The following is a 24,095-nucleotide window of genomic DNA, read 5'->3' as shown; positions in this document are numbered from 1 at the left end:
AGTTAATGACAACAACAAAACACACCACACAACACAAAAAAAACTAAATGAGAGGTTGAATTAATGAGGCATATCAATGACTGCAGCAGTGCTCCATTTTGTCAGATTATGCCATCCATTGGTTTGGTCTATAGCTTTGTGTTCCATCCATCCAACCGTCATCTGCGCATTCATCTAACATCCATCCATCCACATTTATCCATCCATCCATCCCTCTAGCTATCCTTCACCCATCTACCCAATCTTCCTTCATCTATCTATCTAACCTCAACCTATCCATCAATGAAATTGTCATCCATCCAGCAATCCATCTTTCCAACTGTCATTCATCCATTCATTTGAATTCTTAGCTGTTGTGTTTTCCTGTCAGGGTGGCACAGTCATTGGCAGTGCCCGCTGCAAGGAGTTCCGCAGCCACGAGGGGCGTCTAAAGGCTGCCCACCAACTGGTTCTGCGCGGCATCACCAACCTGTGTGTGATCGGAGGGGACGGTAGCCTCACGGGGGCCAACCTCTTCAGAGAGGAGTGGAGCGGACTACTGGAAGAACTTGTTCGACAGGGTAACTGAACGTTGTAGTCCATGTAGTGGACCAAATGTTCACAGTAATCTACTCGATCACTAAATTAGATAACTAATTTCCCACGCAAATTACAAAAAAATGTATTTTCCCACATGATATGTAGTAAGACATGTATTACTAGGAATTACCAAAGTCTGTATACCAAAGCCTGTATACAGCCATTCCACCTATGCGTGTACATTACTCAGTAGTAAAACCAGTGGGTTAAATTGTGGTCTTGTGTATCCTGTTTAAAGGTCTGATTGATGAGGAGGCTGCTCAGAACAACTCAGAGCTGCACATCGTGGGTATGGTGGGCTCCATCGACAACGACTTCTGTGGCACTGACATGACCATCGGGACAGACTCTGCCCTGCACAGAATCATAGAGGTGGTAGACGCCATCATGACTACTGCACAGAGGTACTGACAGAAACAGTATAGCAAGTGTTTCCCAAATGGCACCCTATTCCCTATATAGTGCACTATTTATTTGGGAAGCATCCAGTGAATTTAATAAAGGGTACATATTACAGCTCAGTGGTGTTGTTTGTACAGACTGAACCTTTACACAAACTTCTCTCCTTTCTCTCAGCCACCAGAGGACGTTTGTGCTAGAGGTCATGGGAAGGCATTGTGGGTATGGAATGACATTTATTTGCTGCTCTGACTTCCTGCTTTATTCTTGTGTATTTCCTTGCTGTAATTTAGCTATGGGCTCTCAGCGGTCTTGCTTTGAAAATGTTTGTTCATAATACATACAAATGGGTTTGTGTTTGCATGTAGTTATTTATAGTTTATTATATTCTAATGTGTGTGTGTTTGCGTGCGTTTGTGTATGCGTGTGTAGGTACCTGGCTCTAGTCAGTGCTCTGGCCTGTGGGGCCGACTGGGTCCTGATCCCTGAGATGCCCCCTGAGGATGGTTGGGAGGAACATATGTGTCAGAAACTATCTGAGGTAAAACATACACACGCACAGGTGACATCTGACATGTGCAGATGTAACAATAAACACATTTTAATCTATGCTTTACATTGAATGGGATGTACTGCTTAGTGATCACAAGTGTTGTAGTGTATAGTATTCCCTTGTATTTCCTTCAAGCAAAATCAACAGTGTTCATTCATGCAGTGTGTTTCTTAATGCCCAGAGCCGATCCAGGGGTTCAAGGCTGAATATAATCATAGTTGCTGAAGGAGCCATTGACAGACAAGGAAAGGCTATTACTGTTGATAATGTCAAGGATGTGAGTACCTGAATATGCAACGAAGGGGGAACGAAAAGCAGGTCCGACAGATGCGTGAATAGCTCCATGCTTTACAGATGAAAGGAATCTGTACAGTGAAAGATAGAGAAAGAAAGAAGAGGTAGTAGACATATCTGTTCTTTCTTGTTCTAAGGTAGGCATGCAGCTGTTTCAGCATAAACCGGGTCCAGCTTTTGACAAGCCAAATGCAAAACTTTTCTGTCATGTACTGTATATCTGTGCTTTGTTTGTATTCCTATAGAACCGTGCAGATAAGAAACGGCTCAATATCATTATTGTAGCTGAGGGGGCGATAGATTGCCACAACAAGCCTATCACTACAAACCATATTAAGGAAGTAAGTGCTATGAGAAGACCAGCCCAGCCCAGCTGTCTTGTACTGGTACAGTACTCATCTGCAGACCTGAGTTCAAATCCGGTTTAAAATCTTTCAAATACTTTGAATGTTTGCTTGAGTGGCAGATGGGTGGGGTTTGCAGTTTTGCGACTATTCTATTGTTACCAAGCGCCAGCCAAGCTCAATTAAGCCCAACTTAAGTATTTTAAATGATTTCAAATAGTTTTTGAATCCAGGTCTGGTACAGTACTCCTTTGTTTCCATGGTTCCTTCTGGTTGGACATTGTCATCTCTCACTCTCTCTGTCCCATTAACAACATGCTGTACATGTTTTAACTCTGAAGTCTTTTCATGGACCTTTCTTAGTGATGTGAAGTTCTGTGAATTATACTCCTTCCTGTTTGTGCATTGCCACCTTGTTCTTCGTCACCGCACCTAAGAACCTAGTAAGCATAGAATTACATATAGAACTTATAGGATCTCTGTGCCGGTAAGAGTCCTATACAGTACATTTTACCTGGGAGAACAGAAGAACAAGATTGAGTCCAAAGTGACACCCTATTCCCTATATAGTGCACTACTTTTGAGCAGGACCCATTGGACTCTGGTTAAAAGTAGTGCACTATATACAGAATAGCGTGACATTTGGGACACAAAAGTGTTGGAGGTGTTACATCTGCTCCTGCCACGCCCTGTTCTGCTCATCCTGTTTCTCCTTGACCTGCCACGTAACAGTACGATCTGGCCAAAGAGATGAACCCAGCGGACTCAGATACTCTCCACCAAACCCTCTCTGGCCAAGGCGCCCTGCTCGAGCAACATGACCAAGCCCTGAAAGCCCTTCTGGAGCACATCAAGGAGTTTTCACAGAGCCTGTCTGACCTACAGGGCCGAACATTCACCCAGAGCTCACAACCAGTCCCAAGTCATTCTTCTCCGCCTCGGGAGCCATTTCCAACTCCCGAGCGCTACGATGGCAACCTCTGAGCTTGCAGAGCCTTTTTAGTATAATGTTCACTAGTATTTGAGCAACAGCCCTAATCTTATGCTAGCAAACATGCCACGATTTCCTTCCTGATTAGCTGCCTCCATGGAGCAGCGCTTTCCTGGGCCACAGCGGTTTGGGAGAGACAGTCCCCCATCTGCTTCTTCTACTCTAGATTCACGGAGGAGATGAAGAAAGTCTTTGACCACCTGGTCTGCGGTAAGGATGCAGCTAAACGACTCCTGTCCCTCCGTCAAAGCCACCATAGTGTTGCTGAGATGGCATGTGAGTTTCGCACCCTCGCCGCTGAACGCGGCTGAAATGAGGAGGCCTTTCAGGGAGCATTCCAGAATGTGCTCACTGAGACCATCAAGGACGAGTTGGTGTCCAGGGATGAGCCTGATGGACTCGATGAATTCATCTTTCTCGCCATCCGCATCGACAACAGTCTCCGCGAGCGTCGGAGGGAGAGAGTAGGTAAGGTTGCATGCACCATAATATCTGCTTCAGCACCTTGTCCTCCTTCTCCGACTGCATCCCTTTCCAAGGCACTTCCTGATCCTGAACCCATGCAGCTTGGCCGGGCCCGCCTCTCTCCAGAGGAGAGGCAGTGGCGAATCAGTGCTAGGAGCTGCCTATACTGTCGTCAGGTTGGTCACTTTGTCTCCAATGGTTCCCTGCGTACAGAAAAAGTGGGTAGTGGGGGATATACTGTTGAGCAAAATTGCCTGCCCATCTTCCCCCAGACCCCTGCTTGAAGGCAACCTTGTGTGGCAGAGCCAGGCTTTTCCTCACTCTGCTCTCATCGATTCGGGCGCTGACGGGAGCTTCCTGGACCGAGGTGTCGTTACTCAGTTGGGCCTGGACACTGTCACACTCGTTTCAACCCCTCAATGCCAATGCTCTCAACGGACAGCTCCTCGCCCGTGTCTGTGAGAGAACCGTACCTGTCATCCTGTCTCTTTGGAAACCACCAGGAAAAGATCAGTTTCCACATAATCGACTGTCCTTACTCCCCCTGGTTCTTGGCCATCCATGGTTAAAGCTACACAACCCACAGATTGACTGGACTTCCGGAAAGGTAACCACTTGGAGTTCATTTTGTCACTCTAACTGTCTACATTCTGCCATTCTCCCTGCCTTTTCTGTGCCCCAGTTCATTCTAGAACCTCCGGACCTGTCATCAGTTCCTCCAGAGTATCACAATCTACCTCCTGTGTTCAGCAAGCACCGTGCCCTGTCGCTGCCGCCTCATTGGCCTTATGACTGCGCCATTGACCTCCAGCCTGGAGGTCCTCTTCACAGTAGCCGGTTATTTAACCTCTCTCGCCCGAGCAAGAGGTTATGGAGAGGTACATCCAGAATTCTCTGGCTGTAGGACTTATCAAGCCATCTTCCTCCCTGGTGGGTGCTGGGTTTTTCTTTGTGAAGAAGGATTAGTCACTGAGGCCGTGCATAGACTTCCGTGGGCTGAATAATATCACAGTAAAGAACAAGTACCCCTTGCCACTCATCAGCTCTGCTTTTGCCCCCCTCCATGGTGCCACAGTGTTTACCAAACTCAACCTCCGGAATGTCTACCACCTTGTCCGCATAAGCGAGGGATCCACTGGATCACTTTGAGGAGTTGGTCATGCCTTTTGGTCTAACTAACGCCCCTGCTGTTTTCCAGAACCTAGTCAATGATGTGCTGAGGGATGTGATTGGACACTTCATTTTTGTCTATTTAGATGACATCCTGATTTTTTCCAAGGACCCTGAGGCCCACCATCAACACATTTGCCAAGTTCTTCAACGGCTGTTGGAGAATAAGCTTTTTGTTAAAGCTGAGAAATGTGAGTTCCATGCTGCTTCAGTGTCTTTCCTTGGTTATATTATTGCACAGGGACAGTTACGTATAGACCCTACCAAGGTCATGGCAGTCTCAGAGTGGCCTGCGCCATCCAACCTGAAGCAGCTACAGCGTTTTCTGGGGTTTGCACATTTTTACAGACGTTTCATCCGCAACTACAGCCGTCTGGCTGCACCACTCTCACCTCCACCTCCACTCCATCCCAATGGACTCCTGAGGCAGAGGCAGTATTCCTGGAACTCAAGCGTCGCTTCACCTCTGCCCCGGTCCTTACTTAGCCCAACCCAGGACTCCAGTTCATCGTGGAGTTGGACACCTCTGACACCGGGGTAGGTGCTGTTCTGTCTCAATGTTCCCCCTCTGATCAGAAGGTCCACCCATGTGCATGCTTTCCCCTTAAGCTCTCACCTGCAGAGGAATTTTGACATCGGAAACTGTGAACTCCTGGCTCTTGAGGAATGGCGTCACTGGCTGGAGGGCTCTGTACTCCCCTTCATTGTGTGGACTGACCATAAAAATCTGTCCTACATCCAGACTTCCAAACGTCTGAACTCCCGGCAAGCCAGGTGGGCCTTGTTCTTCGGTAGATTCAATTTCACACTCGCTTATCGCCCCGGTTCAAAGAATTTCAAGCCTGATGCCATCTCCCGCCAGTTCACCACCGACAGCATGGGTACCGAGGCAGAAGCCATTGAGCCATCCACCTGCATCGTTGAGCCTGGCGGATCTAGTCCCGTATCGGCCAGGCTCAGCAGAACCAGCCTGATCCGGGTAACGGTCCAAGGAATGCTTTGTTTGTTCCAGATTGTGTTCGCTCTGTTCTTCAGTGGGACCATTCTACTCACCTCACCTGTCACCCTGGTATGAACCGGACCCTCTCCTTCCTGCATCAGCGCTTCTGTTGGCCCACCATGGAGAGAGATGTCCGGGAGTTTGTCTCAGCCTGCTCGGTTTGTGCTCGGAACAAAACTTCCACTAAACCCACTTCTGGACTGCTGCGCCCTCTTCCCTTACCCAGTCGCTCCTGGTCACACATCGCTCTGGACTTCATCACTGGCCTTCCCCCATCTAACGGTAACTCCGTCATCCACACCATTATTGATAGGTTTTCCAAAGTGGCTCACTTCATTCCGCTCTCCAAGCTCCCGTCCTCCAGGGAGACTGTGGACCTGCTAGGATCCCATGTGTTTTGTCTGCATGGCATTCCCACTGACATCGTTTCCGACTGGGGACCCAACTCCCAGGTATGGAGATCCTTCTGTTCAGCTCTTGGAATCAATGTCAGTCTTTATTCTGGATATCACCCCCAGACCAATGGCCAGACCGAACGGGCCAACCAAGAGTTGGAGACTGCCCTACGCTGCGTGACTTCTGCTAACCCTTCTTCCTGGAGTGCTCAGCTAACCTAGGTTGAATATGCCCACAACACCCTCACCAACTCCTCATCAGGTATGTCACCTTTCGAGTGTGCTCTGGGTTACTAACTCCCCTTGTTTCCCGCCCAAGAGGTCGAGGTTGTGGTCCCCTCTGTCCAGGACCATCTGCGCTGTTGTCGTCGTACCTGGAGCAAGGCTCGGGCTGCCCTTCTTCGTGCCTCCGACAGGACCCAGTCCCAAGCCAACCGTCGCCGGGTCTCAGCCCCAATCTACACATCAGGTCAAAAGGTATGGCTCTCATCAGAGGACCTGCCATTGAAGAAACTGTCCCCCCAATTCATTGGTCCCTTTGAAATTGACCGTGTCATTAACCCCTCTGCTGTGCGCCTGAAACTCCCAGCCTCTCTCAGGATCCATCCTACCTTCCATGTATCCCTGATTAAACCTGTGTGCTCCAGTCCCGTCTCCTCCTGCAAGAGCTCCTCCACCCCCTCGACTCATTGATGACCATCCTGCGGCTTTTGGATTGACGCGGTCCGGCTTGCGGCTGGCAGTACCTAGTGGACTGGGAGGGGTATGGCCCGGAGGAGCACTGCTGAGTGCACCACCGTCACATTCTGGACCCCTCCCTCTTACGTGATTTCTATACCTCACACCCAGATGAGCCTGGTCGAGGGGGGGGTACTGTAAAATCTGCTCCTGCCACGCCCTCTATTGCTCATCCTGTGTCTCCTTGACCTGCCGCAAAACAGGAGGCTCACTTACTGTGTACATGGCAGGAAGTGTTTTGCATGTGTCTACAGTGCTTGTGCTTTCCCCTTCTGTCTTACTTCCTGAGAAATAGCATGCCATTTTCATTCTCTTTCTGCCATACATAGTGTATTATGTAACATATCTCAAATACCACATTTTCAAATAGTCAATATTTACGTCCCAAATGACACACAATTCTTTATATAATGCACTACTTTAGATCAGAGCTGTCTGGTCAAACGCAGTGCATTATATAGGGAATAGGGTGCCATTTGGGATGTAACCAGTGTTATTTAAGTATACTCTGATCTTCCTCTCCTGCTATAGCTGGTTGTTAGCTGTCTGGGGTTTGACACCCGAGTCACCATCCTGGGTCACGTCCAGAGAGGAGGAACCCCCTCTGCCTTCGACAGGATCCTAGTGAGTGGTACATCCACATACCAATATTACATAATTAAAAGGCACTTACAGTTTCAGTATTGCTTCCCAAATGGCACCCTATTCCCTATATAGTGCGCTACTTTTCAGTTGGAGTCACAGCCATTTGTGCTGCTGCTTGTCTAATAGCTGCATAATATCCCTGGTTTGTTTGTTTTGGTTAGTGACCATGAGGCAGCCAAGGTTTCAGAGTGGTCATCATAATTTAAAGCGCATGTCATACTATTAAGCAATTTCTAACTTGAAATTGAAGTTACAGTATTTTCCCAGTGTCCCAAAATACAGTGTAACCTTTGACCTGTCTGTCCAGGCCAGTCGTATGGGAGTGGAGGCGGTCCTGGCCCTGCTAGAGGCATCAGACAGTACACCGGCCTGTGTGGTGTCTCTGTGTGGGAACCAGGCTGTCCGTCTGCCCCTCATGGAGTGTGTTCAGATGGTAAGTGCTGTTGGCCTGCCACTTACACTGTGTGTTCAAGATTACTTTACTCAACTGTAAATGAAGCACACATATGGAGTGATAGCCTACCCCATTTTAGTGGTGTGTTTTTATGTTGTACACCCCCGAGTACTTCTACCTACAGTATACATTATAGATATATTAAGAATTAAGATAATTGGTAGGCTGTTGATTAGAGACAAATTACCATTCGTAATTATTTTCTCACTAGACACAAGATGTCCAGAAATCCATGGACGAGAAGAATTTTGAGGAAGCCGTGAGACTGCGTGGGAGGTACATTATCTGACTCTGTGTATATAGGATTTCTTTGGTAAAATAAACATAAATCTCTGTATTTGGAAGCTTCATTGAATTGTGATTGATTTTCCACTGGCCTTTAAAAGCTTATGCAACTCAGTAATGGAGGCTTCTGGAGAATGGTAGAAGGATAAATAACAGTATGTTTCATTAATATTTTGCAGGAGTTTCGAAAACAACCTGAACACCTACAAACTCCTCTCTTACCACAAAGCAGACTCTAAACTCCCAAATGTAAGTAACCTCAGATAACCCAAGGTAAAATGAATAATGTACATACACAAAGTAACTGTGATATTCATATTTATTTCCTCCTAACGTTTGTGTCATTCCAGCATTTCTCAGATTTGCGCGTTAGGAACAGGTACTTCCTGTTGAGGTGCATTGTGGGTCATGCGGAGGTCTTTTTGTGACAGTAACAGTGTTTGTTCAATTGCTTCCGTCTTAAGGGGATAGGAGGAGGATGAGCCCCCGTTTAATGTATGTGCTATACTGTAGCCTACTATACTATAACAGTTCTAGCTCAGTGCTCCTAAGTGCCAACTATTAGTTGCAACTATATCTATTTTTAATTATTATACATTTTTTAAAAACCTTTTTCTCCCCAATTTTGTGGTATCCAATTGGCAGTTACACTCTTGTCATATCACTGCAATTCCCGGACTTGTGAGAGGCGCAGGTCGAGAGCCGTGCGTCCTCCGAAACACAAACCAACCAAGTTTGCTTCTTGACACAATGCCCACTTAACCCGGAAGCCAGCCGCACCAATGTGTCGGAGGAAGACCTGGCGACCATGTCAGCGTGCAGTGTGCCTGGCCCGCCACAAGAGTCGCTAGTGCGCGATGGTACAAGGACATCCCTGCCGGCCAAACCCTCCACTAACCCGGACGACGCTGGGCCAATTGTGCACCGCCCCATGGGTCTCCAGGTCGCGGCCAGCTGAGACAGAGCCTGGACTTGAACCCAGAATATCTAGTGGCACTACGATGCAGTGCCTTAGACCACGCCAAGTTGCAACTATAGCTATACCTTGTCAGATATCAGTCTCAACGTCAACAGTGAAGAGCCTGGCAGCTTCTATAGTACACGCAAAACACCAGCCTCAATGTCAACAGTGAAAAGGTGACTCCAGGATGCTTGCCTTCTAGGCAGAGTTCCTCTGTCCAGTGTCTGTGTTCTTTTGGCCATCTTAATCTTTTATTTTTATTGTCCAGTCTGAGATATGGCTTTTTCTTTGCAACTCTGCCTAGAAGGCCAGCATCCCGGAGTCGTCTTTTCACTGTTGACGTTGAGACTGATGTTTTGCAGGTACTATTTAATGAAGCTGCCAGTTGAGGACTTGTGAGGCGTCTGTTTCTCATTCTACTCTAATGTACTTGTCCTCCTGCTCAGTAGTATACCGGGGCCTCCCACTCCTCTTTATTCTGGTTAGAGCCAGTTTGCGCTGTTCTGTGAAGGGAGTAGGACACAGCGTTGTACGAGATCTTCAGTTTCTTGGCAATTTCTCGCATGGAACAGCCTTCATTTCTCAGAACAAGAATAGACTGACGAGTTTCAGAAGTAAGTTCTTTGTTTCTGGCCATTTTGAGCCTGTAATCGAACCCACAAATGCTGATGCTCCAGATACTCCACTAGTCTAAAGAAGGCCCGTTTTCAGCTGTGTTAACATAATTCCAAAAGGGTTTTCTAATGATCAATTAGCCTTTAAAGTGATGAACATGGACTAGCAAACACAACGTGCCATTGGAACACAGGAGTGATGGTTGCTGATAATGGGCCTCTGTACGCATATGTAGATATTCCACTAAAAAGCAGACGTTTCCAGCTACAATAGTCATTTACAACATTAACAATGTCCACTGTTTTTCTGATCAATTTGATGTTATTTTAATGGACATTTTTTTTGTGCTTTTCTTTAAAAAACAAGGAACTTTCTAAGTGACCCCAAACTTTTGAATGGTACTGTAGGTGATTACAACGCTTATGATGTCACTCATTATACGTGGGGTCTATCTGTCCATGATCTTACTGTGATCATCATGTGATTGACAGCTAAAGAATTTTCCTAAGCTCAGAGCCAGTGGGCTATGTGAATGAAGTACAACAGCAGCCTATAAAGATGTAACATCTTGGAGCCATAGCATGAGGCCTTGTTAGAGATTATCAATGCATGCTGCTCCATTCTCCGCAGAGACAGCAGCTTTGCCAAGCCTTTACAGCATTTCTCCTGAACATCAAGCATTATGTGCTCCTATTGTATACAGAGGGATCTGCTGTTGATATGTGTGTCAACGGCTTGGAGTTGGGGCCAATTCTATTTAAAGAATTGGATAAGTGCCATTTATCTTCAATGAGTGTTTTGACATGAACTGAATTGAAAAAGAATCCTCGCTGTCTCAAAGTGTGTGTGTCTGCACATATGCTCGTGTGTGTGACGGTTGTGCTGTGCTGTTGATCCTCAGAGCTCCTTCAACGTGGCTGTGCTGAACGTGGGCGCCCCCGCGGCGGGCATGAACGCAGCTGTCCGCTCGGCCGTCAGGGTGGGCATCAAAGAGGGGCACAAGATGTTTGCCGTTAATGACGGCTTCGAGGGATTCTACAAGGGACAGGTACTGGCGTTAAGACATACATCTGTTTTGTTTACCTTGTTGTCATTTCATTCTTACCCAATGAGGATTATTGTCCCTTATCACGCCCCTATGACGCCTACTTCCTGTTATTGTTAGTAGCGCCTCACTGCCACATGATCAACAGGTCAACGTGATAAGAACACAAACACATTTTGACCGTATTAGTCCCCTAGTATTGTTTACACCATAGAAATAGTTATGTTGTTTACACTATATCTTGAAATCACTAGCAAAACCAGAATACTTCTGCATATTTGATCAAAAGATATCAGACAGTGTTGGCTGTGATGAAAACATGACAGCGAAAACAGGTAAGCTATAGGATTATAGTGACCTTGTTAGTGTAATACACTTTTCAAACCAAGATGTTTTGCCGCCAGCTTTAGCATGCTGCCATCTTTATTTCCATCTCCTTTATATCCGAAAGGTGTTGCCGGCAACAAAGCCTGTACTTTTATTTCCGCCGACCGACCTAGTCATGATTGCGGTATTATTTAAAAGTCCCGCCAACCCCCTGTATAAATGTCCCCTTTCATCTTACTGGCTTTGTCATTATGAAACAGTATAAACACACAAATGACTGTCTGCATGACATCGCAGCTGCCTGGTCCAAATAGCAACATTACCTGCTCAATTTTGTTTGCACCAACAAAAAAAACATTGGTTTAAATGTTTATTTAGGATATGTAGCTATTAAATCTAGCAAGCCAGTGAACTAAAAGTGAACTTTCAAGACAATGTTTTGGTGTGTTGCTAACGTTAGCTTGTTAGCTAGCTATCTAGCTGGCTAGCCAGCTCATATAATTAAGAGAACATATCTAACAATGTTTTGAGTTCAACTGTAGCCAACTTTTTATTCACCATAACAGGAAAATTAACACATTACAAAGTAATTATTTACAAGTATGGCATGCTGCTATCTTCTGCTGTGAATGTGAAGAAATAGAACAACTTGCAGCTGTCACTCATGTTACCAGGACTACTGTTGCAACAACAGGGTCTAGGAGCTAGGGTCAAAGTTAAATGTCTCTTGCTCCTTGCCGGCTAAAGCAATGGCGATATAAAAGGGGAATGCAGACAAGAAAGACGTAGAAATAGGGCTGTTTGAAATGGGATCATAGAAACATTGCCCGATTGTTTTTACAGGCAACATACCGTCAATCCTATGTGAAATCAGTATAAGTCACCTATACCCCTGTGCCCATGATGCTGGCACAGACAGTGTTTTACAGATACAACTTGTGTGGGGAAATAAACAGCTTACAGTAAGCCATTTACTCTCACCCTCACCCATTCTCCCTTATGGAGGCATCTCTCTCACCCCCACTCTCACCCCTTTTCCCTTATACAGGCCTTTCTCTCATCCCTACTCTTACCCCGTCTTCCTAATGCAGGCCTCTATCTCGCCCACACTCTCACCCCCTCTCTCTTATGCAGGCCTCTCTCTCACCCCATTCTCATCCCAAGTTCCCAGGCCTCTAACCCAGTTCCCAGGCCCCTCACACCCACTCTCTTAGCCTCACCCCCACTACCTCTCTCTGTCACTCTCTCTCCCAAATCTCGTGCCCTCACCCAGGCCTCACAACACTGCCTGGGCCAGTCTATGTTCAACTGGAGGAAAGCATGAAGGCAGGGATAAGTGATTGAAAAGCATTGGCTGCTCATCCAGACATTGTCTAAAGCTACTGTACCTCGGCCAACATTGGGGGATGTGTAAGATGTGGGTAGAGGGCTGTCGGTAGATTATAGCCTGTGTGCTGCAGTACAGACAAGCTGTCAGCTCAGCGTTCAACACCATATTGCCCTCAAAGCACATCACTAAGCTAAGGACCGTGGGACTAAACACCTCCCTCTGCAACTGGATCCTGGACTTCCCGACGGGCCACCCCTAGATGGTAAGGGTAGGCAACAACACATCTGCCACGTTGATCCTCAACACGGGGGCTCCTCAGGGGTGCCTGCTCAGTCCCCTCCTGTACTCCATGTTCACCCATGACTGCGTGGCCATGCGCGACTCCAACACCATAATTAAGTTTGCCAACGACACAACAGTGGTAGGCCTGTTCACCTACAATGATGAGACCACCTATAGGCAGGAGGTCAGAGACCTGGCAGTGTGGTGACAGGACAACAACCTCTCCCTCAACGTGAGCAAGACAAAGGAGCTGATCGTGGACTACAGGAAGAGGAGGGCTGAACACGCCCCCATTCACATAAACGGGGCTGTAGTGGAGCTGGTCGAGAGCTTCAAGTTCCTTGGTGTTCACATCAGTAGCAAACTATCATGTTCCAAACACACCAAGATAGTCGTGAAGAGGGCACGACAATGCCTATTCCCCCTCAAGTGACAGTAAAGATTTTGCACGGGTCCTTTTCAGTCATAATTTCTTGGTAGGGCAACTGCTTGGCATCCGACCGCAAGGGGGTAGTGTGTACGGCCCAGTACATCACTGGGGCAAAGCTTCCTGCCATCCAGGACCTCTATACCAGGCCGTGTCAGAGAAAGGCCCTAAAAATCAAAGACTCCACCCACCCAAGTCATAGACTGTTCTCTCTGCTACCGCAAGGCAAGCAGTACCAGAGCACCGAGTCTAGGTCCAAAAGGCTCCTTAACAGCTTCTACCTCCAAGCCATAAGACTGCTAAACAGTTCATCAGATGGCCACCCGGACTATTGGCATTGACCCCCTTTTGTACGCTGCTGCTACTCGCTGTTTATGAATCACTTTACCCCTACCTACATGTACATATTACCTCAATCATCTCTACTAACCTGTACCCCCGCATATTGGCTCGGTACCCGTACTCCCGGTATGTAGCCTCGTTATCGTTATTTTATTGGGAAACTTTATTATTCTTTTTTTTCTTAAAAAAAAAAAAAAAAATTAAAAAAAATATTTGTGCAAATATTTTCTTACTTACTTTAAAAACAACTCTGCATTGTTGGTTAAGGACTTGTAGTAAGTAAGCATTTCACCTGTTGTATTCAACACGTGACAATTTGGGGGGGGATATTGTCATACAAAGCAAGATAGATGTTGATTGTAAATCTGATGTGCTTGATTGCTTTTTAGAATGTAATTCATTCATTTAGCTTAAATGCTAATGTTTTGTGTCCCCTTGAAATGAACATGATGAGGTTCACATTTAGCACAGCTTTTTGGAGACTACACAGAACACATTTGAAACCTCATTCTCAAACACAGTTTTGTTGTTTTTGTCTCCTCACAGATAAAGGAGATTACATGGGGAGATGTAGCAGGTTGGACCGGCCAAGGGGGGTCCATACTGGGAACAAAGAGGTAGGCTAATATTTATGTCTGTGGGACTTAAATGGCAACCTATTCCCTATATAGTGCACCACTTTTCAACAGGGCCGATAGAGTGCCATTGAAAAAAATCAACACTGACTTACTGTAGTGTGTAGAAGATTATTGGATTTTCATTTCTAATTTTAGAACCCTTCCAGCGAAGCATCTTGATAAGATTGCTGAACAAATCAGGATACATAACATCAATGCTTTGCTTGTTATCGGTGGATTCGAGGTATGTAGAGCACATAACAGCATCAAGTACATTTTACATTCACAGTTGAATATTTACATTTTATATGTAATATATTTACAATATTATTACAGAATTATACCACTATTTTGCAGTACCAAATTGTATATTGTACTTTTTATAATTTCGAAAAGTTATTAACATTAAGCGTATGAGTAAAATTGGAATCTTTGAGTGATACTAAAACATATACTCTCTTCTCATGTGTCTTTCTATCTTTTTCTTAAGTGTTTTACACAGTTATATTAATTAATTTTACAATCTAAAGTTACAAAATATTCTCCTTTATTTCCTCCTATAATAATCAAGAACATATTTCTGTATGTTCAAAGAACCCTTTTAGGCTCTCTCCTCCCTGTGTGTCCCTCCCCATCTCTGTGTGAGTTACTGTGTGGTGCTTCCTGTCTGAGTCACACTGTCCGTTGGGATAGGACTGGCTCCCTCACCCTGGCTCCACCTACCTTGTCTCATCTTTACTCATGGTTGTGTCCCAAATGGCACCCTTTTCCATATACAGTGCACTACTTTTGACCAGGGCTCAGTGTCAAAAGTAGTGCACTACATAGGGAATAGAGTGTCAGTTTGTGCAAACACATTAACTCCTCGCTCTTAAGCCCTGGCTCTGGCTCTGCCCTGTACTGCAGGCCATCCTCGGAGTCATAGAACTGTCCGCGGCCCGGGAGAAATATAATGACTTCTGTGTCCCCATGGTTATGGTCCCTGCCACAGTCTCTAACAATATACTGGGCTCTGATATCAGCATTGGCAGAGACACAGCTTTAAATGCTATTACTTATGTAAGTGTGGCTGGGGATCAGAGGTCGCGAGGTCAGATGTGTTTAGAACACCTACCACCCAATCAGAATAAAGGACTTCACTGATTGCAGCTTGCGTGTACCAGCATCACAACAGGCTGAACATAACTAGGTCTAACCCAAACACACCATACTGATTTGTGTTGAGCTAGGTGTGCATGTGCTCCTATATCATCTGAAGGAAAATAGTGAGGTAGAGTTTAAAAAGCCTTAGAAGGGAATCATAAACACAGTGAAATAGCAAGATAAGGTATGACAACTCATCGTCTGATCACCTGCAAACAATGTATACATTAGAAACAGCAAGCAGTTACAAAACAGTGTTTTCATTCAAGCTCAACCCATGCAGAGGTAAAGTAGTATATAATTAGGGGCCAGTTTCCCGGACACACTTTAAGCCTTGTCGTAGACTAAAAAGCACTTTCAATGGAGATTCTCCTTATGTTTTTTTAGTCCAGAACTAGGCTTAATCTGTGTCTGGTAACTGTCCCTGTAAGTCTAGGTCTTTCAGTCTGAGGCTTCTGTTGCTGGTAAATATCACAATGAAGATCCCAGGTAAGTGATAGATACTGGCATGAAGTGACGTCAGTGGCATGTTTTTGCGGCTAGCGTTGTTCTGCCTGCAGCTGCACCTTTCTATGCTTGTTTACTAAACACAAGGAGTTGACTTGTCCCTGGTCTGGTTTAACACAACACTTCCTATCCTGCTATCTCTACAGCACTCCTATCCTGCTATCTCTACAGCACTCCTATCCTGCTATCTCTACAGCACTCCTATCCTGCTATCTCTACAGCACTCCTATCCTGCTATCTCTACAGCACTCCTATCCTGCTATCTCTACAGCACTCCTATCCCGCTATCTCTACAGCACTCCTATCCTGCTATCTCTACAGCACTCCTATCCCGCTATCTCTACAGCACTCCTGTCCCGCTATCTCTACAACACCCCTGTCCTGCTATCTTTACAACACTCCTATCCTGCTATCTTTACAACACTCCTATCCTGCTATACATTTGTCTACAAGCCAGTTGGATGAGGTGGATGTTTTTAAGGGAAGGGTATTTAATGAAGGAGAACTAGTAGTAGTAGTAACATTTAGATGTCTTCTCTAACCAATATTTTTACTTTCACCCATCTAGTTGATTTTAATTCCATCATCAACCAAAACTAGATTTTCACTAAGCATCTGAAAAGCATTTGAATAGTCACTACTGTATTGGAGAAGGAAGTGAATTCACTTAAGTAACCTACTTGTTGTGAACAAACACAGTATCTTATTTTGTGTTTACTGAGAATCTATTGCTAATAGTGAAAAATGGAGATTGAATGTGTCATAGAACAGTATTAGGCTATCTAATTGTTGTTTTGAACCAGGCCAGACCTCCATCTTGTTTTGAACACTGTCTGCATCGGTAGTGTACCTCACGAATAACAGCCAGCATTTTTCCACTCGCGTTCAAACATTCCCTCACGTCGTGAGGCCAAGTGCAGTGTCGCCAGGCTGCATCGTGACAGTCTGAGTCTACTGTTATTTCCACGTCAACACTTCTGTCTGTCTGCCAGCCAGGGTGACCAACCAACCCCGCCCTTCTCTTCTTTACCAATGGGATGCCAAGCCAACCCCCCTATCACACGGAGATAGCCACCCTCAGGATACACAGACACTGCATTTTCTAGATCAGGCCCTAGTAGGGTAACAGGAGGTTCTGCCTCCCAAATGAGAGCCTATTCCTTTTATAGTGCACTACTTTTGACCAGAGTCCCATGGTCCCAATAGTGCACTGCATAGAGAATAGGGTGCCATTTGAGACAACGCCCATAGTCGGGGTAAAATAAATTTGGATTTGATTTGATTTTGATTTGATTTGATGAAGTAGGATTTCTCTTTGAGTCTGAGAGTGCCCCCCCTAGTGGTCTAACACGTTTGTGCCGCACCACCTCCAGGCGTTTGAGTGTCTGCTGCAGCTCTATGAGGCCCGGACCAGCCATGAGGACTTTTGCATCCCGATGTGTGTGCTGCCTGCCACCATTAGTAACAATGTGCCCGGTACTGATCTGAGTATTGGGGCAGACACTTCCCTCAATGCCATTGTGGAGGTAAGGTAGAACTCACATAGTCTGGTCCCAGATCTGTTTGTGCTCTTGTCAACTCTATTGCTGTCATTGTCAAGACAAGCATGACAGGGAGTTGGCATGAGAGCACAAACAGACTAGCACTCAGGCAAGAACTCACAGCTTTCAATAGGGGTGAAATTATACCGTACTATTGAAGTTATCAACCATCACTTGATTTGTATTATTATGTGGTATGCTTTCCTAGAGATCTTCAAGTATACTCATGAGCATTGTATTAGCTAAAATACAACAACAAAAATAGTTTAGTCAAGAATTCTCTTATTGGACAGACCCTAGTTGACATTGTGGAAAAGAAGAATGCACAAATGTACTTGGGAATATAGACTGACAACAGACACAGACATTTCCCACAATGTCTCCCACATTTACACAGACTTATACAAGCACACTGTACACAAGCCCATTTCTGTGCACTTACAACATGCATACTTTAATAGTTAGAATTACTCTTCCCTTTACTGACTGTTTTCTGCTTTAGTGTTATGGAATAATTCTTTATCAGACTCTGCATCCTGGTAAATCTTGCAATACTGTTTGTATTTTACGATTGTATTATATTGTGACATGGAGCATGTTTTGGGCAATTGTGTGAGCATTTGATACCTACTGTATAGACAGCATTTTTGTATGTACCTACTACCTAACAAAATAACATTGTCTGCAAGCTATTGATAACCTTACAGTGGCTGTGTGTCCCAAATGGCACCCTATTCCCTGTAGTGCACTACATAGAGAATAGTGTGCCATTTGGGATGCAGAAGTGTGTCTATTTGATCTGACTATGAGCATCTATGTGTGTGTGTGTGTGTGTGTGTGTGTGTGTGTGTGTGTGTGTGTGTGTGTGTGTGTGTGTGTGTGTGTGTGTGTGTGTGTGTGTGTGTGTGTGTGTGTGTGTGTGTGTGTGTGTGTGTGTCAGACATGTGACCGCATCAAGCAGTCTGCCAGTGGGACCAAGCGGCGTGTGTTCATCATTGAGACCATGGGGGGGTACTGTGGGTACCTGGCCAGTGTCGGGGGGCTGGCTGCGGGGGCTGACACTGTCTACATCTATGAGGAACCCTTCAACATCAGAGACCTCCAGGTGAGGACTATTGTTTTACAAAGGGTTGCAAAATTCCGCCAACTTTCCCAAAAATCGCAGTTTTTATAGAAATCCCGGTTGGAAGATTCTCGGAATCAGGAGGGAATAAACAGGAAATTCGGAAACCTCCAACCATGATTTATGGAAAACCAGGGGAATTTTGGAAACCTAGTTCTACACAGTATACAGTACATTGTTACAAATGTAAAAGTTTACATCATAGTTTATTCCTCAGTGGATACATGTGCAGCTGTGACAACTTTCTAAGTTGAAGCAGTTTTTTTAGTATGGAGAACAATCTCCATGTGGCTGTCAAAGGTTACATTGTCCTATTTATACAGTGCTGTACAGTACAATTACACTCCAAGGAAAGAGCATCCTTGACAGCAATGTTTGTATTCCCTTTATTGTGCACTACTTTTCAGCCCTTTTGACCCTGGTCAAAAGTGGTGCACTGTAAAGGATCGGGCGGCAGGTAGCCTAGTGTTGGGCCAGTAACCGAAAGGTTGCTGGATCGAATCCCTGAGCTGACAAGGTAAAAATCTGTCATTCTGCCCCTGAACAAGGCAGATAACCCACTGTTCCCCTGCCAATCACTCTCTCCTCCCTCAGCACAATGGGGCCTCTATTTTAGGAGTGCTCAGGTGACCCAAATACAGTACATAGATAAGGCAGTTATTAATAGGTGGAGAGCATCATAATTCCAGGAGTGTTAAGCTCTGATCAAGACACATCACATTATGGTTTGAGGAGGTCTACTCAACATCAGTAGAGAGTTGTTGATGTGCCCGTTTTTATTGTCCGAGAGACACATTGCTGTTTTCAGGTACACAAAAGTTATAGATCCCCTCAGATTATGGAGAAAATATGCAGTCTCTTTCTAAGACCAGACCAATGACATGAAAATGAAAGTATTATTTAATTCCATGAACGTTATGGAAATGCTACATTGTGAAACGAGGTGATGTTGATATTTACCCATGTGTTGCAAAGAGCCCACACAGTATAAACAAAAGATCGTGTTGATTTTGTGTAATGAGTGCTCATCAATACCCTTACCACAATGTTCAAGCTGTAGCCAAACTTGGTCGGAGTGAATGGCGACAACTCCTCTAAGTGGACAGAAAATCAGTAAGACGTGAGCCACCTCCTGGTCACCAGAGCACACTGCAGTGCTCTGTCCCTGAGACACAGCAGAGGAATGAGCGCTCATTCTGCAGCTCTGAAAGTTCGTGCAGGTTAGAGATAGAGGAGGAATACTCTAGGATACTTCAGACTTCTCACAGCTAATGTGAGGATTTTTCTCACCGCTTCAGTCCAACGTTGAGCACTTGACAGAGAAGATGAAGACGGGGATCCAGAGAGGCTTGGTGCTGAGGTAAGTGAGCAAAGGCAGAGTCCAGCATGATAGCCTGTTAACAAGTAAACAGTATGTTAACAATGAAGGCATATGTGTACGTCGCCAGCTATGTATGATAGTCATACTATCTTAATGCCATACTGTATAGGCTATTAATACAAATTGTCTAATAAAACTCTTCATTTGTATGTTAAAATATAACCTTTTTGGAACTATTCATCACAATTATAGCCCATTTATATTGTGAACGGGCCCTAATTCTTCCTGTACTGTTGATATTCTATGGAGTCTCTATCAAGGCCACTCATCATCGCTTTGTGTAACTGAACTGAGAGGGAAGAGTCCCCCTGTAGTGCAGCAGCAGGACAACTGGAACCTTGACATTGTGTGTGCGCGTGCGTGCGTGCGTGCGTGTGTGTGTGACGTGACAGGAATGAGAACTCCAACGAGAACTTTACCACAGATTTCATCTATCAGCTGTACTCTGAGGAGGGGAAAGGGGTGTTTGACTGCAGGAAGAATGTGCTTGGACATATGCAGCAGGTGTGGTTAGCTCATCACCCACGCACACGCACATACAGCTGTGTATTCCACATAATATTATTAGCCTACTCCAACCCTAACCCATGAACCTGACCTGAGTAAAACGGATCAATTGTTTTTATTTATTTCCAAAGGGAGGGGCTCCTTCTCCATTTGACAGGAACTTTGGAACGAAGATTGCAGCAAAAGCAATTCAGTGGATTTCAAGAAAGCTAAAGGAGTCCTACAAAGACGGTACTGTACATGTACTGAATGTAGTTCATAAATCCTTTTTTAGTACTAACAGGATGTGGCCTCTTTAGTTTCCCTGTTGATTAAGGTTGCATTCCCAAATGGCACCCTATCCCTATATGGTGCACTATTTTTGACAAGGGCCCATAGGGCTCTCTAGTCAAAAGTAGTGCACTATATTTGGAATATGGTGTCATTTGGGACATACATAAATGTGTGCTGACTGTATTCCCTTACCATGCAGGGAAAGTGTTCGCTAACACAGAGGACACGGCCTGTTTGCTGGGGATGCGTCGCAGAACCATGGCCTTCCAACCAGTAGTGCAGCTGAAAGATGAGACAGACTTTGCGTAAGACAACATTTACAGTACCTTCAGGCACAGCACTTACACCTACACAGACACCCATTTAGGATTTCAACCAATGACTGCTCTTCAAATGAGAGAGAGTAATTTTTCTGTGTAGACTTCCATAGTAGCACATAATGAGAAGTACAATTATTTATTCAATATGACTGACTAATCCTACTTCAAATCAAGTGTAGGTCTTACTGTGAAATGCTTCCTTACAAGCCCTTAATTAACCAACAGTGTAGTTCAAGAAAGAGTTAAGAAAATATTTACCAAATAAACTAAAGTAAAAAATTATAAAAAGTAACACAATAAAATAACAATAACGAGGCTATATACAGGGGTACCGGCACTGAGTCAATGTGCAGGGGTACAGGTTAGTCGAGGTAATTTGTACATGTAGGTAGGGGTGAAGCGATTGTTCAGCAGTCTTATGGCTTGGGGGTAGAAGCTTTTGGTCCTAGACTTGGCGCTCTGGTACCGCTTGCCATGCAGTAGCAGAGAAAACAGTCTATGACTTGGGTGACAATTTTTGGGGCTTTCCTCTGACACCGCCTGGTATATAGATCCTGGATGGCAGGAAGCTTGGCCGTGTACTGGGCCGTACGCACTACCCTCTGTAGCGCCTTACGGTCAGATGCCGAGCAGTTGCCATACCAGGTGGTGATGCAACCGGTCAGGATTCTCTAGATGGTGCAGTTGTAGAACTTTTTGAGGATCTGGTGACCAAATCTTTTCAGTCTCCTGAGGGGTAAAAGGTGTTGTCATGCCCTCTTCACGACTGTCTTGGTGTGTTTGGACCATAATAGTTTGTTTGTGATGTGGACACCAAGGAACTTGAAATGCTCGACCCACTCAACTACAGCCCCGTTGATGTTAATGGGGCCTGTTCGGCCCGCCTTTCCTGTAGTCCACGATCAGCCGCTTACAACTCCTTACAACGTCCACCCGTTCAAACGTAGTGGCAAATTGAATTGTCTTTATGGTCTCTCATACACAGCATGTGTGTCTCTTATCTTCTCTCTCTCTCTGTGTGTGTGTGTGTGTGTGTGTGTGTGTGTGTGTGTGTGTGTGTGTGTGTGTGTGTGTGTGTGTGTGTGTGTGTGTGTGTGTGTGTGTGTGTGTATGTGTATGTATGTATGTATGTATGTATGTATGTATGTATATATATATATATATATATATATATATATATAGCCACAGGATCCCTAAGGAACAGTGGTGGTTGAAGCTTCGCCCCCTGATGAAGATCCTGGCTAAGTACAAGACCAGCTACGATGTGTCTGACTCTGGCCAGCTGGAGCCAGTGACCCGGGTCAGGCCCAAGAAGGCAGACTGAACAGACCATCTAGCCTTGCTGACCAGCACTGACCAGCAGATAGCTAGACTAGATAGGCTAGTCTGTAGAGGCCTAGGCTGCTCTGAGCTGATCTATTCAGTGTAACTTAGCCTTTATCATGATAACTCTTACCAGCACTTTTCAGTCCATCCCATTCTCATGTCTCCTCAGAAACGCCACCCTTCATCCGAAGTATGCACTTGAAGACTTTCTCTTATGGGTTTTACAATGGTGAAAACTGCTTCCAGCCAACACTTGTGCTTTTAAATTCATGACTGGGCGTGTTATAGTGCACACTTATGGAAAAGGGTGGAGAATCAGGATGTAGCTTGAGTCGACTCTCATAGGTTCTTCTTCCCTCTCCATGTTCTTCTAAAGGGAGAGCCGACTGTGTCTCCCATCACCTACTGTAGGTCTATTCCACTGTGTGTTGTTACTCTATACTTGCACTTTGTATCAAACCTGGGCTGTGTGTGGCACTTAAAGGGATAGTTCACCCAAATAAAATAAAAAGAACACAGAGGTTTTCTTACCCTGTAAGCAGTTTGTGGCACTTAAGAGTAGGGGCTGTATTCAATCCGTGTTGCAGAAATTCAGCGTTCCCGCATTAGCTGAAGATGCCGGCTCAGTAGGAAATGACCTTTACATTGCTTTAGCGATACAGATTGAATAGAGCCCTGGGTCATGTTTGTTCTGCTGCTGTATTATGTTGCTTTGTTGAGGATGATGCATTTGTGAAAACCATTAATATGCAATATAACCTTGTTCTAATATGTTGACTCACTGTGTGTTTTCTCCAATTAAAGAATACTTGTGAAACCTCAAGCACAGCAACACTATTCAACATATCAGAGGAAGGGCATGTAAACCTCACAGAATAAAAATGCATGTAGAATTCTGTCTGGTATAGAGATGGAAGTTCAAAGCCTTGTGAAACCGACTGAGCGCTGTATTTGTATTTATTATGGATCCACATTAGCTGCTGCCAAGGCCGCAGGCTGCAACTCTCCATGTGGTCCGGCAAAATGAAGGCAGTTATTCAATTTACATTCATTACAGAATTCACAACACACTAAGTGTGTGCCCTCAGGCCCATATGCCACTACCACATATCTACAACACAAAATCCATGCGTACGTGTGTGTATAGTGCGCATGTTATCATGTGTGTGTATGCATGTGTCTGTGCCTATGTTTGTGTTGCTTCACAGTCCCCGCTGTACCATAAGGTGTAGCTTTGCCAAGAGTGTGCAGAGCTGTCATCAAGGCAAAGGGTGGCTACTTTGAAGAATCTCATATATAAAATATATTTTGATTTGTTTTAACACTTTTTTGGTTATTACATGATTCCATGTGTTATTTAATAGTTTTAATGTCTTCATTATTATTCTACAAATGCAGAAAATAGTAAATATAAAGAAAAACCATTGAATGAATAGGTGTATCCAAACTTTTGATTGGTACTGTATATCATAAATGACACGTTGTATTACAACATGAGAATTTAATGGTCATATTTTATACAAACACTGAACAAAAATATCAACGCAACATGCAACAATTTCAAAAATTTGACTTGAGTTACAGTTCGTAAGGAAATCAATCAAAATGAATAAATTAGGCCCTAATCTACGGATTTCACATGATTGGGAACACAGATATGCATCTGTTGGTCACAGATACCTTAAAAGAAATTTTAAAAAATAGGGGCGTGGATCA

The 24,095-nt window shown here is 44.8% G+C and overlaps 1 protein-coding gene across 5 annotated transcripts in view; it reads left to right on the top strand.

Annotated features, from left to right (window-relative positions):
• Window positions 1-23,202, top strand: part of LOC112260420 (ATP-dependent 6-phosphofructokinase, platelet type) — a 36,543-nt gene extending 13,341 nt beyond the window's left edge. Inside the window, exons 4-23 of one of the 5 annotated variants that reach the window (XM_042328716.1) lie at window positions 371-560; window positions 818-983; window positions 1,156-1,200; window positions 1,411-1,519; window positions 1,713-1,808; window positions 2,071-2,166; window positions 7,460-7,552; window positions 7,881-8,006; window positions 8,239-8,303; window positions 8,492-8,561; window positions 10,790-10,936; window positions 14,188-14,258; window positions 14,415-14,502; window positions 17,282-17,434; window positions 18,390-18,554; window positions 19,871-19,932; window positions 20,346-20,457; window positions 20,592-20,691; window positions 20,933-21,038; window positions 22,236-23,202. In XM_042328716.1, coding sequence (XP_042184650.1) covers window positions 371-560; window positions 818-983; window positions 1,156-1,200; window positions 1,411-1,519; window positions 1,713-1,808; window positions 2,071-2,166; window positions 7,460-7,552; window positions 7,881-8,006; window positions 8,239-8,303; window positions 8,492-8,561; window positions 10,790-10,936; window positions 14,188-14,258; window positions 14,415-14,502; window positions 17,282-17,434; window positions 18,390-18,554; window positions 19,871-19,932; window positions 20,346-20,457; window positions 20,592-20,691; window positions 20,933-21,038; window positions 22,236-22,377 — 2,202 coding nt within the window. In that variant the 3' untranslated portion in view covers window positions 22,378-23,202. Of the gene's footprint in view, window positions 1-370; window positions 561-817; window positions 984-1,155; window positions 1,201-1,410; window positions 1,520-1,712; window positions 1,809-2,070; window positions 2,167-7,459; window positions 7,553-7,880; window positions 8,007-8,238; window positions 8,304-8,491; window positions 8,562-10,789; window positions 10,937-14,187; window positions 14,259-14,414; window positions 14,503-15,164; window positions 15,318-17,281; window positions 17,435-18,389; window positions 18,555-19,870; window positions 19,933-20,345; window positions 20,458-20,591; window positions 20,692-20,932; window positions 21,039-22,235 lie in introns of all 5 variants that reach the window. The other 4 variants (XM_042328720.1, XM_042328719.1, XM_042328718.1 and 1 more) reach the window with 4 other exon arrangements.
• The last annotated feature ends 893 nt before the right edge of the window (window positions 23,203-24,095 follow it).

Source organism: Oncorhynchus tshawytscha, linkage group LG10, assembly GCF_018296145.1.
Source record: "Oncorhynchus tshawytscha isolate Ot180627B linkage group LG10, Otsh_v2.0, whole genome shotgun sequence".
Lineage (NCBI taxonomy): Eukaryota > Metazoa > Chordata > Actinopteri > Salmoniformes > Salmonidae > Oncorhynchus > Oncorhynchus tshawytscha.
The sequence above is the reverse complement of the archived record's forward strand: the minus strand, read 5'-3'. Positions and strand labels throughout refer to the sequence as shown.